At 56.1% G+C, this 14,733-nt stretch overlaps 3 protein-coding genes across 3 annotated transcripts; 1 reads left to right on the forward strand and 2 right to left on the reverse strand.

Annotated features, from left to right (window-relative positions):
* Nucleotides 1-51: 51 nt before the first annotated feature.
* On the forward strand, nucleotides 52-4,297 carry N657DRAFT_676324 (uncharacterized protein; the record flags this gene model as incomplete). The annotated part of the gene is made up of 6 exons (XM_062795886.1): nucleotides 52-832; nucleotides 892-924; nucleotides 985-1,811; nucleotides 1,876-2,142; nucleotides 2,204-3,703; nucleotides 3,758-4,297. The coding sequence occupies 6 exons, from the start codon at nucleotides 52-54 to the stop codon at nucleotides 4,295-4,297; spliced, it is 3,948 nt and encodes a 1,315-aa protein (XP_062652328.1).
* Nucleotides 4,298-6,038: 1,741 nt separating this feature from the next.
* Nucleotides 6,039-7,768, reverse strand: N657DRAFT_629636 (uncharacterized protein; the record flags this gene model as incomplete). The annotated part of the gene is made up of 3 exons (XM_062790907.1): nucleotides 6,039-6,565; nucleotides 6,624-7,560; nucleotides 7,643-7,768. The coding sequence occupies 3 exons, from the start codon at nucleotides 7,766-7,768 to the stop codon at nucleotides 6,039-6,041; spliced, it is 1,590 nt and encodes a 529-aa protein (XP_062652329.1).
* A 1,281-nt stretch (nucleotides 7,769-9,049) lies between these two features.
* On the reverse strand, nucleotides 9,050-13,829 carry N657DRAFT_639038 (uncharacterized protein). The gene is made up of 2 exons (XM_062791698.1): nucleotides 13,260-13,829; nucleotides 9,050-13,166 (listed from the first exon to the last, which is right to left on the reverse strand). Exons 1-2 carry the CDS (start codon nucleotides 13,406-13,408, stop codon nucleotides 9,344-9,346), a joined length of 3,972 nt encoding a protein of 1,323 aa, XP_062652330.1. The 5' UTR covers nucleotides 13,409-13,829; the 3' UTR covers nucleotides 9,050-9,343.
* Nucleotides 13,830-14,733: the final 904 nt, after the last annotated feature.

A 14,733-nucleotide genomic window follows, 5' to 3' on the forward strand; every position in this document is an offset into this window, starting at 1 on the left:
TCTGAATCGATTTCCCGCGCCGCGGCGTTAACGCCGTCCCACGCCGCAAGAATGAGCGGCAACTATTCGTTGGCTGCCGTCACTGCGGTCGTCAAGTCCCTCGCTGCCGATCCGACGACGCCTCCAGTCGTCTCTGATGACTGCCCGACTGTGAAACTACCAGGCCTTGACACCCCCGAGAAGACCGAACTCGAGCGGGAGCTTGCTGCCCTTGTGCGCCGCGTCCAGCAACTCGAGGCGAGGGCAGACTCAACTACTACACACCTCTTTCCCGACACGCCGAACGAGACCGGCGACACCATCTTCGCAGGCGATAAGGGCAAAGGAAGGCCAAAGTATCCCCTTCCGCGAAATGGATTCATCGACGAGGCCTGCCTCGAGGGCCTCCGGGAGCATGTTGATGATCAGTCCAAGATTCTTGATAACCAGCGCCAGGAGCTGGCTGGCGTCAATGCTCAGTTGCTTGAGCAGAAGCAGCTGCAGGAGAGGGCTCTTGCTATCATTGAGCAGGAGCGCGTGGCGACCCTGGAGCGTGAACTCTGGAAGCACCAGAAAGCTAATGAGGCCTTCCAAAAGGCCTTGCGTGAGATTGGCGAGATCGTCACGGCTGTCGCTCGCGGAGACCTCTCCAAGAAGGTCCGCATGAACAGCGTCGAGATGGACCCAGAGATCACGACATTTAAGCGCACCATCAACACCATGATGGATCAGCTGCAGGTTTTCTCCAGCGAAGTCTCCCGTGTTGCCCGCGAAGTTGGGACCGAGGGCATTCTCGGCGGCCAGGCCCAGATTGAAGGTGTCGACGGCACATGGAAGGAGCTGACTGATAACGGTGCGTCTCTGTTCATCCTTCATCACTTACAGAAACTTTAGTCCTAACTTGTTACTCAGTAAACGTCATGGCCCAAAACCTTACAGATCAAGGTATGTCTCCTCAGTCATGATGCCTGCGGACGAGTCCGTAGCTAACATAGACCTTCATAGTGCGCGAGATCGCCTCCGTAACAACGGCTGTGGCCCACGGCGATCTTACGAAGAAGATTGAACGTCCCGCCAAAGGCGAAATTCTTCAACTCCAGCAGACAATCAACACCATGGTGGACCAGCTGCGGACATTTGCCTCAGAAGTTACCCGTGTGGCCAGAGATGTCGGAACCGAGGGTATCCTTGGTGGACAGGCCGACGTCGAGGGTGTACAGGGCATGTGGAATGAGCTGACGGTCAATGTCAATGCCATGGCCAACAACCTGACCACCCAGGTGCGAGACATCATCAAGGTTACCACAGCCGTTGCCAAGGGTGACCTCACCCAGAAAGTGCAAGCCGAGTGCAGAGGCGAGATTTTCGAGCTCAAGAAGACCATTAACTCCATGGTGGATCAGCTCCAGCAGTTCGCGCGCGAAGTTACCAAGATTGCTAGAGAAGTCGGAACGGAAGGGAGACTGGGCGGCCAAGCCACCGTCCATGACGTTCAGGGCACATGGCGCGATCTTACAGAGAACGTCAATGGTATGGCCATGAACCTTACCACGCAAGTGCGTGAGATTGCCAAGGTCACGACAGCCGTCGCCAAGGGCGACCTTACCAAGAAGATCGGTGTCGAGGTCCAAGGCGAGATTTTGGACCTGAAGAACACCATCAACACCATGGTTGACCGTCTGGGAACCTTTGCCTTTGAGGTCAGCAAGGTCGCCAGGGAAGTTGGCACGGATGGTACCCTTGGTGGGCAAGCTCAGGTGGACAATGTCGAGGGTAAATGGAAGGATCTGACAGAGAACGTCAACACCATGGCCAGGAACCTCACGTCGCAGGTACGCTCGGGCGAAACAAATGCTTATTGGCAAGGCCCAGCTCACTCACCATAATCATCTCTAGGTACGCGGTATTTCCACCGTCACACAGGCCATTGCCAACGGTGACATGAGCCGCAAAATCGACGTTGAGGCCAAGGGCGAGATACTCGTTTTGAAGGAGACCATCAATAACATGGTTGACCGGCTGTCCATTTTCTGCAATGAAGTACAAAGGGTTGCCAAAGACGTCGGCGTCGACGGTATCATGGGTGGTCAAGCCGATGTGGCGGGCTTGAAAGGCAGATGGAAGGAAATCACGACGGATGTCAACACCATGGCCAACAATCTGGTAGGTTCTCTTATGATGGTGTCGGACTCCCAGGATCTGGTCGGCTGACTGGGCTTCACAGACGGCTCAAGTGCGAGCTTTCGGTGACATTACGAATGCGGCAACAGACGGGGATTTCACCAAGCTTGTCGAGGTCGAAGCCTCCGGCGAGATGGACGAGCTCAAAAAGAAGATCAACCAAATGGTCTACAACCTCCGGGATAGCATTCAGAGGAACACGCAGGCGAGGGAAGCGGCCGAGCTTGCCAACAAGACCAAATCGGAATTCCTTGCCAACATGTCGCACGAGATCCGAACTCCCATGAACGGTATCATTGGCATGACTCAGCTCACGCTAGATACAGATCTGACGCAGTATCAACGAGAGATGCTCAACATTGTGAACTCGCTTGCCAACAGCTTGCTGACCATCATCGACGACATTTTGGATCTGTCCAAGATTGAAGCCAGGAGGATGGTCATCGAAGAGATCCCGTACACGGTCCGCGGCACCGTGTTCAACGCCCTCAAGACCCTGGCCGTCAAGGCTAACGAGAAGTTCCTGGACTTGACATACCGCGTCGACAGCTCGGTGCCTGATTATGTTGTGGGCGATTCGTTCAGGTTGCGTCAAATCATCTTGAACCTGGTGGGCAATGCCATTAAATTCACCGAGCACGGCGAAGTCAGCCTCACGATCCAGAAAGCCACTCAGGTGCAGTGCAGCGCACCGGGCGAATACGCCATCGAGTTCATCGTGGCCGACACGGGCATCGGGATTCCCTCGGATAAACTCGACTTGATCTTCGATACATTTCAGCAGGCCGACGGGTCCATGACGCGCAAGTTCGGCGGTACCGGCCTTGGCTTGTCCATCTCCAAGAGACTCGTCAACCTTATGGGAGGTGATGTCTGGGTCAAAAGCGAGTACGGGAAGGGCAGCAAGTTCTACTTCACATGCATTGTTCGCCTGGCCAACGATGACATCGCATTGATCTCGAAGCAGCTCGCTCCATACAAGGGCCATCAGGTGCTCTTCATTGACAAGGGCAGAACCGGGTTCGGGGCCGAGATTGTTGAGATGCTCAAGGGCTTGAACCTGGTCCCGATTGTCGTCGATAACGAGAAAAGTCCGGCCCTGGAGAAGTCCCGCAGCTCCGGAAATTCCCCGTACGATGTCATTATTGTTGATTCGATCGAAGACGCCCGGAGATTGCGCGCCATCGACGACTTCAAGTACCTCCCGATCGTCCTTCTTGCGCCGGTGGTTCACGTGTCACTCAAAGCGTGCCTCGACCTGGGCATCACGTCGTACATGACGACACCGTGTAAGCTGATCGACCTCGGGAACGGCATGGTGCCTGCTCTGGAGAACAGAGCCACCCCGTCGCTGGCGGATAACACCCGCTCGTTTGAGATTCTGCTGGCCGAAGACAACACCGTCAACCAGAGGCTTGCCGTCAAAATCCTCGAAAAGTACCACCACGTGGTTACTGTGGTAGGAAATGGCGAGGAGGCCGTCGAGGCGGTTAAGCGGAAGAAGTTTGACGTCATCTTGATGGACGTCCAGATGCCGATTATGGTGAGTTATTCTAATGAGCATGGTTCGCTTCCAGTATGCTAACCCGGTATGCAGGGTGGCTTTGAGGCTACAGGCAAGATACGGGAGTACGAACGCAGTCTTGGCAGCCAACGCACGCCCATCATTGCCCTCACCGCGCACGCCATGATGGGCGACCGAGAAAAGTGCATCCAAGCGCAAATGGACGAGTACCTGTCCAAGCCGCTCCAGCAAAACCACCTCATCCAGACCATCCTCAAGTGCGCGACGCTTGGCGGGCAACTCCTCGAGAAGAACCGTGAGCGTGAGCTCGCTCGCGCCGCCGACGCCGCCACGGGCGGCCGCCGCGATAAGCCCACTCTCTCGGCCGCGTACCAATCTGCCGCCGCCAACGCAACGGCCGCAGCCGCAGCCGCAGCCGCAGTCGCTACCGAGGCGACAATCCAGCGGCCGTCTCTCGCGGCGGCAACGCGCGCTATCACGGCCGCCGAGTCCATGACCAATGCCCTGGAGAGCCCGTCGCTTGTCACGGCGGACCAGGAGGATCCCATGGGAAGGGCACGTACCACCAGCCTCTCTGAACCAAACATTCACCATGCTGCGCAGGGCTTCTGAGCTGACTGGGGGGTGGGGGGTTTAGCTGCTCATGAGGTCGCATAGTACCTGAGATAGTCGGAGTGGGTCGACGAGAACGCAGGGCTTTACCTTTCTGGCTCTCCCATGTTGGGTGTGTTGGCTGGTTAGTGGTGGGGGTGATCGTTGGGTTCGGCCCCCGGAGGGTCGATTCGCTCTGAATCGGGTTTGGGATGGGGATGGGGTTTTGATCTGGGTTTTCTTGGTTTGGTTCTGCGTTGGTGTGGGGTTCGGGTCCGGGTCTTGGTTGGTGCGTTCTCGTTGCTTCGCTTCCGTGTGCTCTTTGTGCTTGGTTCTGCTCTCGCTTTTGCTTGGGTGCACTGGGTTCTGCTCATTCAGCCTGTCTGTGGTTGGTGGTGGTGGTCATTGTTGCGTTGTTATGTTTGTGCATTTCGGGCTTTCTATTGTCTCGTTGATCTTGTCTGATTTTGATTGTTGTCGTCTACCGGTAACTGTTGTTGCATGTGATACCTACGACAGCTCAGAAACGTGCCAGCTGGTCTTTCCTATAACGGTCTGATCATTTAACTCTTTTCCCTACTAGTGGCTGAAACATGCATCTCTCCCATTCGGTTTGACTTGCTGTGTATTTTGAGCCTGAAGTTCGTTCATGACGTACATGAGCAGGCGGCCCAATGGGCATGGGATGGCTCCACCTCTTCAGCGTAGCGCAATTCACAAATCAGCAGCGGGCTTATAAATGTTGATATGGGGCAGAGGAAAGGAAAGGAAAGGAAAGGAAAGGAGCAGCCAGATCAGGTACCTTAGTCAGTTCTCCTACTATTTTCCCATTGAGAGGGGTTTGGTCCTTTCCCTCTGTCACTTGGTTATATATATATATTCGCACTCTCTGGTTGGTTTCATATTTAAGCCCAATATATCCGTTTCACTAAATCGTCTTGTCGTCCATGTTTCCGTAGCTGTTTAGTAGGACGATGTCGACCATGACGATACATTGATCCTCGAAAGTATCTTGTAATGATCAAGGGGTCCTAGCTAGTATTGGGACAATATTGTTTCAAATGAGGATGGAATGAGCGTCCTCGAGTTCAAGACAGAGGGTGGTACAAAGCTGGGTGGGTATAAGGCTGGGACCGTGGTCGATTAAGGCAGTAGGAAGGGGTGTCTTGTGATGGATGAGGTATTTGAAAGCTCGAGAGTCGGTGAGACGGTGAAGCCTGGGTCGTTCTGGTACGTCTGCATAGGTCGATAGGTCTCGAATACAGAGAAGATGGTTCGTTTTTTGAAGGAAGTGGAGTGCCTCTTTTCTCTTTTCTTTTCTCTCCCTTTTCTTGCGTACCAGTGGTGAGTTTGGGTTGCCGTCAGTATTGTGTTAATGGCCTATTGTCGCATTTCTTTTCTTGTGCGCTCTGATACGAACCGAGGAAAACTCCCAGGAGACCTGCGAAATGTCAAACCCTGTTCATTTACTTTTTTGTACTGTAACACGTACGATGTTGCCTAGATGGGCCGCCTAACTGTGGCTGCTCGCTGCTTGCGTACGTCGTTGCTATCCAGACGTGTCTCGTACACGTGTCGTTTGGCTCTGTGAGGGGCCAGAGCATGAGAGCGGTCTTCCTTCGACCTGCGGGGAGATTGAGCATTGGGAAGTCCGATTTGCGCCGCCAAGGCGATTATTTACATTGGGCTGAATGAGGCACGTTGGGGGACCGCTCTCGGTAGTTGAGAACGGGGAATCGTGCTTGCGTATTACACCCTATCTTTACGTATGTTCATATTGATCAACGTCCAGTACGGGGACGGCATCTTGCACCTTTTGAGTGGGAGGCACCACCCGGGTCCGGTTCTCCATCGGAGGGCCGGGAAACCGCTGGTGGGACAGCAAGTATGAACGAGGGACGTCCAGCTTGGTCGACTGGCGGATGTCGCTCTTGAACACGTATACGCCCTCCGTGGAGATAGCGCCAAACAGGCTCGGGCATGAGTTGACCACGTCCAGCGGCGAGGCGTTCAGTGCTGCACCCGAAGTGCCAAACACGGTCGTTACCGTGTCTGAGTTCCAACCGGGACCCCATCGGCGAGGCGAGGGTGCTTCCAACCCCTCCCTTGTGGGGTTAGCCGCCTCGACGAAGAACTGTACGAATGTCCCCGGCTTGACGATGCCGCCAGCGTTTCCCTCGAAAGACCTGATGAAGTTTTCCAAGTTTTGAGACTCGTCCGTTGCAAGACTGGTCTGGGGATCTAAGGACAAAAGGCCTCGTTTCGCTCCCCAGCCTCCGCCACCGCTCACTGTCGTCGAAGGTTAGATGCAGATAGCAGCCGGGGCCCACCGGGTTATGACACTCACAGACTCTGTGGAATCGGCAACGGGCGGCGATGAACCAGTCGAGCTCGTCGGCAGCCGCCCTGGCCAAACGTAGTTCATCCTCGGGGCGGTATTCATTCAACTGCAAGGGCGCCAGAGTCGGCAGACGTGCCTCCATGTATCGGTGTGGTATGGTCAGGGCCCAGACGCCGACGGGGCCAACTGGTTGGTTCTCGCCCTGCAGTCTGCGTCGCTGCTCGAGGAGCGACGGAACAATGGACTCGAGCTCTTTGGACGCCGGAGCCGATTGGCCGTCGATTTCGATTTGCGATACAATGTTGCCAAGGCTGCCTAGAACCTTACGCGGGGTAGTCACTGGGATTAGGTTGCCTATCACTGTGCTGAAAGATCTGTCGTGGAAGCCCAGGTCGTCTCTGGTGAGGTTGATTGATTGATATCGCCGCTCGAATCTTTCGGCCAGGGTCGGGGCCGAGCCTGAATCGGATCGCCATCGGCTTGCGTAGAGTGTATGCGGGCTGCCGTTGGCGAAGACGGTGTTGGCAAGCGGAACCTCGACAGTCAGACGGCCCGGCCAGTAGGTAGGCGGCAGTGAGATCCTGAGAGAGGGTGGCCGGGAACTCCTTTTGGCCGATGGAGGGTCGAATGGGTATGGCATTAAAGTGCGGCCAACCCCGCGTAAGACTGAGATTCCTTCTGACGAGCCGAAGAGGTCGAGCCGGGCATCGTACCGAGGGACCTCGTCGACGGCGGCAGTCAAGACAGTCAGCTCCTTGGAGCAGGCGTGGGTCAGGCCGGCCGCGGCAAGCATATGCGAGACAAAGCCATCGTCATGCAGCCAGGCAGCGAGCGACCTGGAGGCCACAATGACGGCGCTGTCGTGCTCCACGTCGGCGGGCGACGGACGCTGCCTGCGCGTTTCTGGAGCGAGACATTCTCGGACGCGGTCAATGGCTGCTTGCTATGTCTCGCGGGGACTGTTAGCATCTTGACTGGGCTGCGAATCATCCGGGTCATCCAGGTAACATGGCAGCCTCGCTCACCTGAAACTGTGCTGGCGCAGACCGGGTCAGGTCCAAATTGACCGTCACGGCACCCACAAGGCGAGCAGCTCTTTTGAGGCTCTTATCGACCCATGCCCGGCCAACCAAGCTTTTTCGTGTCTGCATTGGTGAGAAAGCATCCGGGATGGCCGAATTGATGGATATGGAAACAAATCTCTGTTGTTTGTTTTGTGTCTGAGGCTGCCATCACACAGGGGTGAGCGAGGCTGAAATGTTCAAGTCCGTGCAATGTTACGGTTTTTTACAGTGATCTTGCCTCTGCTGGTCTTTTCTTGAGCAATTCGGCAGACACTGGACTGGCAGAGGTTTAACCCTGCCTGATTGGCTTTGCTTTCTACTTCGCGCTCAGCGGGGGTGCCTCAGCCTATCAGCGCATGCTACACGTAATGTCCGACGAGTGGGTTGAGAAAGACGGTACTTAACAGTACCGTCCTGTAGCCTTGTCCAATGACATCATTTCATCGATTGAAACACTTTATTAAGGAAGAGGTAGACTTCAATCTGTCAACAACGAACACTGTTACCCAAGAGAGATCTCGCATAGAGCCTAACTCCCAACCTAAAACAAAAGGCAACTCAAACCATGGCTACAAACTCCAGCCGCGGCAACTCCATTGCCGCCGCCGACGGACCGCCAACCCAAAACACAAGCACTCCCCCACGGGTCTCTGAGACTCTGAAATCCGAAATTCGGCAAGAAGCTGGAATGAAAGCAGCATCTGGGGGTTCGACAGGGCTACATGCCGTGGGACAAGATGCGGAGGGTGGATCACGGCTACATGAGGCGCATGTCGAGACGGTTGAGGAGCTGGCCAAAGAGTCGGCGAGTAGTGGTGGCAGGGAGGGTTAACGACGGATGAAAGAACGACAGATCTTTCGGAGTGCCGTGAGCTCTGCACGATAGGCGGGTTGTAGGAGAGCAGGATGGGAACGGCGCGTGACTAGAATCATTCTTTTTAGTGCCGAGAAATGATTCAGAAGAGAATGTGCTAGGCAAACTCTTACATGATCCATATGGTAATTGGTTCGTTCGTTGTTGGTTCAGAGGCGATTTTCGAATTGGGACGACAGACGCTGAGCAACTGGCTAAGGTCTTGAGCAGCGGAGCTATTCTTCTCGCTAAAATGGTACGTTGGAGCTCGATAATTGTGACGGTGAAATGTGAGGTAGCGGTGCTGGTTCTTGTTTGAAGCTGGGAGATAAATGAAGGTGAGCGAGTTGAGAGTTGCTTGAGACCTGAGGAAGGAAAGAAATTCGAGTTGATGGCGTGACTGGATTTGGTTTTGAATAAACCAAATCGACAGATGCGACTGCCTGTCTCAACATAAATCCGTACCACAATGCAGCAGGCGAAAGGAACGAAAGACCCAGAGAGGAATCAATATATGCTTTGTTGATTCATCTGTTCATAGAGCGACAGCTACCCAAGTCTACCTTCCAATGAGAAACCCAATATTGAAAACATGTGAGCCCTCACGGTAACCAAGACATATACGCTTCTGGCACGCTAATTGTTCCCATAGATATTGCGTCAGATCAAACACCCAAGCATATAGAAACCATCCTTTGCAGGTATGCCCCGACCACAACCGACAAAGGGGAGAAGAAACCTATGAGATCCAACCGCTCATCGCCCATCCAACATTATCCCCCTCTTCCTCTCGCAAATCCCAGTCTCCCTTACATAACAACACACCTCTTCTTCTCCTCCCTCTCTCCCATCCCAGTCCCCATCCCAACCCCACCGCCCGGGCGTCCTCCCCCTCCGCCACCACCACCAAAAGCCGACCGCACACTATAAGCCGTAACCGTGACATCGGTCCACGCAGCACTGCTCGCGACGTCAAACTCCCTCTCCTTGTTCTTCTTCTTCTTCTTCCCGCCGCGCCCCCGCTTGGACCCCCTCGTCGAAGTCGACCGCCCCGTCCACCCCCTGCGCTTGGCATCCGCAACATTCTTCGCCGCCGACCGCTCGGCGCGGCTCTGTTTCCTGCTCAGCAAGTTCGGCACGCGCCGCGAGAGATTCGTCGACGACGGGCTTGGATTCAATCTCGAGCCTGGTGCTGGTGGGTGTGGCGGTGGGACGGGTAACAAGCCACCGCTGTTGTTGTGGACTTGCGCGGGCACGGTGGCGGGATAGAGTGGGCCGAAGCGCTGTTGTTGTTGTTCTTGTTGTTGGTCCTGGGCGGGGCGGAGGATGGCGGCCTGATTTTGCTGGCGCGGGTGGCGCGGAACGGGAGCGAGGATGGGTGTTTCGGCGCGGCGTTCTGACGGGTGTCGGTCCGGCGGGTCGAAGGCGCCCGACACACCCTTGGGTGTGCTGATGATGAGCGGCATGTCTTCGGCCGGCAGGGCGGGGGTCATGTCGTGCGGTCGGCGGGGCTGCGGTTCGTGGATGGTGGAGCGGGCGTGGAACTGGGCGAGAGGGGACCGCGGTCGCTGCCGCGGGAAAGAGTAATGCTGTTGTTGCGAGACTGGGCGCTGGTATGATGTCCGGCGCCAGGTGGCCTCGTTGTCGAAGGGGATATCGGCTGGTAGTCGTGGGAGCTGGAAGCTTCCTGACAGGGGTCGTGATGCGGAGTTCCGATTGTTGAAACTCGGCATCTGCTCGCCTCTTGTGAAGGAAGGGAAGGACTGGGCGAGGGCTTCGCTGCCATTAACTGGAGGTGCCGAATACGGGTATCCAGCTGCAGTATTATTGGTATTGATGGGCAGAGGCTGTATCGGCCACGTTCGGGACACAGACAGACGCCTTACAGAGGGCTCCCCGGTAGCGGATGCATCGTTTGTGGGCGGTTTGAGGCCGCTGGTTACCTGGGCCTGGACTTGCGAATCAACGGTCGTCGACTTGCGGCCGTCTACAGATACAAAAGCAGTCCGGGATTGTGGCGCAGATGGAACGCCGTCTGCAGTTGGCCCAAGTGTCTCAGGCGGCACCACGTTCCCTTGAGCGTTTGGCTCGGGTTTGCTCACTGCCGGCATGTCGCTGGGCTCATGCGAGACCTGTCGCCCCAGTGGTGGCATGGAGGGCGAATCGGGCGGTGAAACGTCGTATATATTTTCCCCATCGAGATAGCGCGAGTTCCTTGAAGTTGGTCGCGCAATATCCTCACCAGATGACGGAGCCTCTGAGCTCCCGCCGCGCCCATGAGAGTGAGTATGGGGCAGGGGCGGGACAGGAGGCACCGCTACACCCGGAGGGAGAGCCGGGACGGGCGGGACTGGCGGAATGCCCAAGAGCGTTGGAAGCGGTGGGACGGGCGGAACGGGCGAAGAGTATCGGTTGGCCGACGGTACGGGGTGAAAACGAGGATTCTGCTGGTGCAAGGATGCCGACGAGTTCCGTAAGGCTTTTCTGTCCATAGATTGCTCCGATTGCCCTTCAGCCGGCTGAGTGGTTGAACCGGCAAGAGGAAGGATAGCGGTATGGCGCAGGAACGAAGGCAAATCACCAGGATCTTCTTTCTGATATGGAGGCGGTGGGGGAACCCAATTGTCGGCGTCGCTCTCGTGGGGATGCTCGGCACGGCCGTCCGCTCTTCGGTACACGATGTGTCCAGCGGCGGCTGCCGAAGGATGTAGGCGGCGAGTGTTGGCAGCCGCGGTAGCCGCGCGACGGAGCGTCGTTCCGGAGCGTGGGCTTGCGTGAGCGTACGGTGCATCCAGGGCTTCTTGCTCTTCGATGGATTGAGTCTCGATGTCCTCGCTTGCTGCCGTTTGCTGGACACTCCTGGAGGGAGGGGGAGCACCTATTCGGCGAGGCACAAGAGGGTCGTCCTCGTCGCCTTCGGCCTGAGTGGGAGGCTGAGTCGGTAGCACGGGGGGCCGGCTCGCACTTGTCATACTGCGCATGACAGCAGCGCTGCGGCCCCCCATCTTTTGCGCAACAGTCCGTCGACGAACGATGGCAACCTCTGTGGCCATGTCACGGTGCTCTTCTTCGAGCATCTCCGGTTCCTCCTTATTCCCCACTTCGATCGTGCACTCCCGAACGGTGCCGTCCCTGAGGCTGTAATCGAAATCCATGATGGTGATACGGCCGCCGTCAACAAAATCGATTCCCTCCTCGTCGACCACAGAGACATTTGGTGTTACGCCCCGGGCAGCGACGACCAATCGCTCCTTCATGCACGAGTTTGCAAAATCTGCCACAAATTTGACCATGTTGACGCCTTCCAGTTCGCCGATCTTGATGCCAGAAACAAAGGTGTTCCGGAGCTTGTCGCAGAGGATTTGCCACTGAGGGACCCTCACGGAATCGCTATTCTCCTGAATCCTGGCACTCGAACGGACGGAAGGACCACTATTTCGGCGCGAAAGTCCGTTGGCGTTTGATCCGTTATCGATGCCTGCGCTTGTGCTTTCCGGCAATGCATCGAGATCCTCGGGTATGCCATAGAGCCAGATCTCGTTTCCCTGGAAGCCTGCCGAGACAAGCAGGCCGTGAAAGGAGGCGGCGGGAAGCGTGCAGGGCAGGAGTCTGGCTTGCGAGTTCGGGCTGGGCACCGGCCCAGTGAAGTAAGTCGTGCCATTCCGCAAATCGTCGATGCGCACTGCGCGGAACGTCTCGAAGCTCCTATCGTAGGTAAATGCCCAGGCCGCTTCATCGTATTTGCCATTCTGTATCAGGACAGCATGGCTGCAGTCGCGGCTGGTGTTCGGAAAGAGAATGGATGTTGTCCAAAGGGCGCTGATGTTATCATCAGCCATGTGACTTCCAGGGTCGTAGTAAGGGGCAGTTAATATGACGGTATTCGGTTGCGATGACTGCACCGTCGTCCCAAGAATCTGCGTCCCATCAAAGGAGAAAGTCAGGGCATCCACGCCATCGCACTTGACTGCTCTTCTTTCGGCAGCAACCGCGCCTGGCTTCAGCGAAGTGACCTCGATGCCGCCTTCGTAGGCGGCGGCCAGGACGGAACCACAGGGTGAGAGGGCAATAGCACGCGGGCTGTGGTCCAGAATCAGGGACTGGGTTCGTTTCGGCGGCGTCTGGGTAAGGTCGTAGACATCCACCTCCATCTCGGTCAGCAAAACAGCAAGCATGGAGCCTTCGTCATTGATGCATGTTGCAGCAGGACGCCTTAGTATCTTGAACTCTCTCTTGACCGCGATCTCGGGATCCCGAAGGTCGATGACATGTATCCTAGACGAGTTGTAGGCCAACATATGATGACCCTTTGGCGAGGGGCTAAACTGAATGCCTTCGCCGCCCGGACACGACGAGGAGCTGATTGAATTCGAGATGACCTTGATGACGGTCCGATGTGGGCGCAGATATGCCTCGAACAGGTTGCGCTTGACCTCCTTCGCGAACAGGCGGCGGAGCCTGGGCAGATCATCGTCGCTATCGGCCTGCAGAGGCGTATTATGGCTCATGGCATACGACGGACAGCTCGCGAGGTGGTGAGCGTAGAGATGTGCTTGCTGGGCGACGCTCCTCCATTTGGTGTTGAGCAGAGCTAGGGATGCGAAGCCATTGGCGTCTGTCGCTTGCAGTATTCTGCCATGTTGGATGAGTACATGGACGATTAAGAGACATCAATCCTGAAGGAGCGAGAATGGCAGGACATGAGAGAATGGAGATGGCGCATACTGTTGGATGATCTCGTCGGGGAGGCGCTGGAAGGCCGGTGGCTTCTTGTCGTCGAGACCGCTGGCAGTGTCGGAAACAACGATGCGCTTCTTCTCGATGGAGGGACGCCTGCCCTCGCCGGCGTCGGCAACAGCGTCGGCGGCGGGCATTGTCGACGACAGATCGGGGGCCGAATCGAATGCGATCACGACAGCCGTTCGTCCGGCCAGAGTATTAAGGGCCGGCGTAATGGCTCGCCATCGGGGAGGGTCTGGTGTCACAAGATCGGATCGGCGAACGAGAGCACAGGGGAGAATTAGTCGTTCGAGGGATCCAAGGGGGGTCGTTTGGCGCCCAAGTCGGCGCTGTCAGTTGGCGCAGGAAGGAAAATGCAGAGTGTCACAGCAGTAGGTAGGTCACAGTACAACGGCAGGGCGGCAGATGGTAAGTAAGGCCGTGACAGAAGTTGTGTGAAAAAGGCTCGAGATGCAGGGGGCTCCTACACAGTAAGAGAGGGAATCTGTGATGCCACCCTCTGGGTTGGCGCGGGTTTGTTGGTGGCAGCAGGTTGACGGCGTGGGTGGTCTTCCAGGAAGTCTGTGGCATGAGGCGCCAAGCCTTTTCAAGCCACCGCAGCGCCAACCACAATTGCTTTGAATGACCCCGGACCGCCCGACATGCCCATCGAGTACAAATTTAACTTTACTCGTCGCGACTTGACAATGCAACCCGCGGTGATTAGGCAAGGAACGGAAAAGTGATCGCTGTGCATTGCGCGGCGGTATGCTCCAATACCGCCTGAACTTGGCATGTTCGCTGTTCCCAACGAGCATGCCTCCGTAGGGAGTGGTCCGTGTTTGTTCTGGAATGTCATGTCCACTCATCAGCCGGTTGCCACCAATGCCAGGACCTGGTGTCCGCGTCCAGCAGATAGGTCGAGCCATAGCCACTACGGATGTACACACAAACCTGGTGGGCGAGCAGTTGCATGTCAAAAGAAAGAGCCGCCGGCCTATCTTTGTTGCCTTGGCTGCTTGCAGGAACTGCAACGTCAAGAAATCCCGTCGCCCCCAAATGCACAAGTCTCCAGTGTTGCTTCGTTGATGATTGAGCCCTGCAGCCAAAAATAGCACCTCCATCCCACCTCGGGTCTGCCATTGGAGAATCCACCCATGCGTCGAGTGGAATGAACAAGGGTCAGCGGAAGACAGTAAGCTTTATCCAAACTCCGTAACCCCGGACAGAGGAACCGACCTCACTTGGCTCGATATTGTTGTTCTTTTATGTCTTGCTCTGCGAGTATTTTGGCGAGAACACACATTGCCTTTTATGCATGAGAGGCTGGAAGCGGTGTCGAACAATTAACAGCCGGACTCGGTCCGAGGAAATGGAGCCGAATACAACGTGATAAAACCGAACATGTGGAGATGCTCGGTGTCAGTTCTTGGAATGGCAACCAGGCCACGGGCAAGTTGTCGGATACGTAGATAGCTCT

Source organism: Parathielavia appendiculata (assembly GCF_033297405.1).
Source record: "Parathielavia appendiculata strain CBS 731.68 unplaced genomic scaffold N657scaffold_1, whole genome shotgun sequence".
Classification (NCBI taxonomy): Eukaryota; Fungi; Ascomycota; class Sordariomycetes; order Sordariales; family Chaetomiaceae; genus Parathielavia; species Parathielavia appendiculata.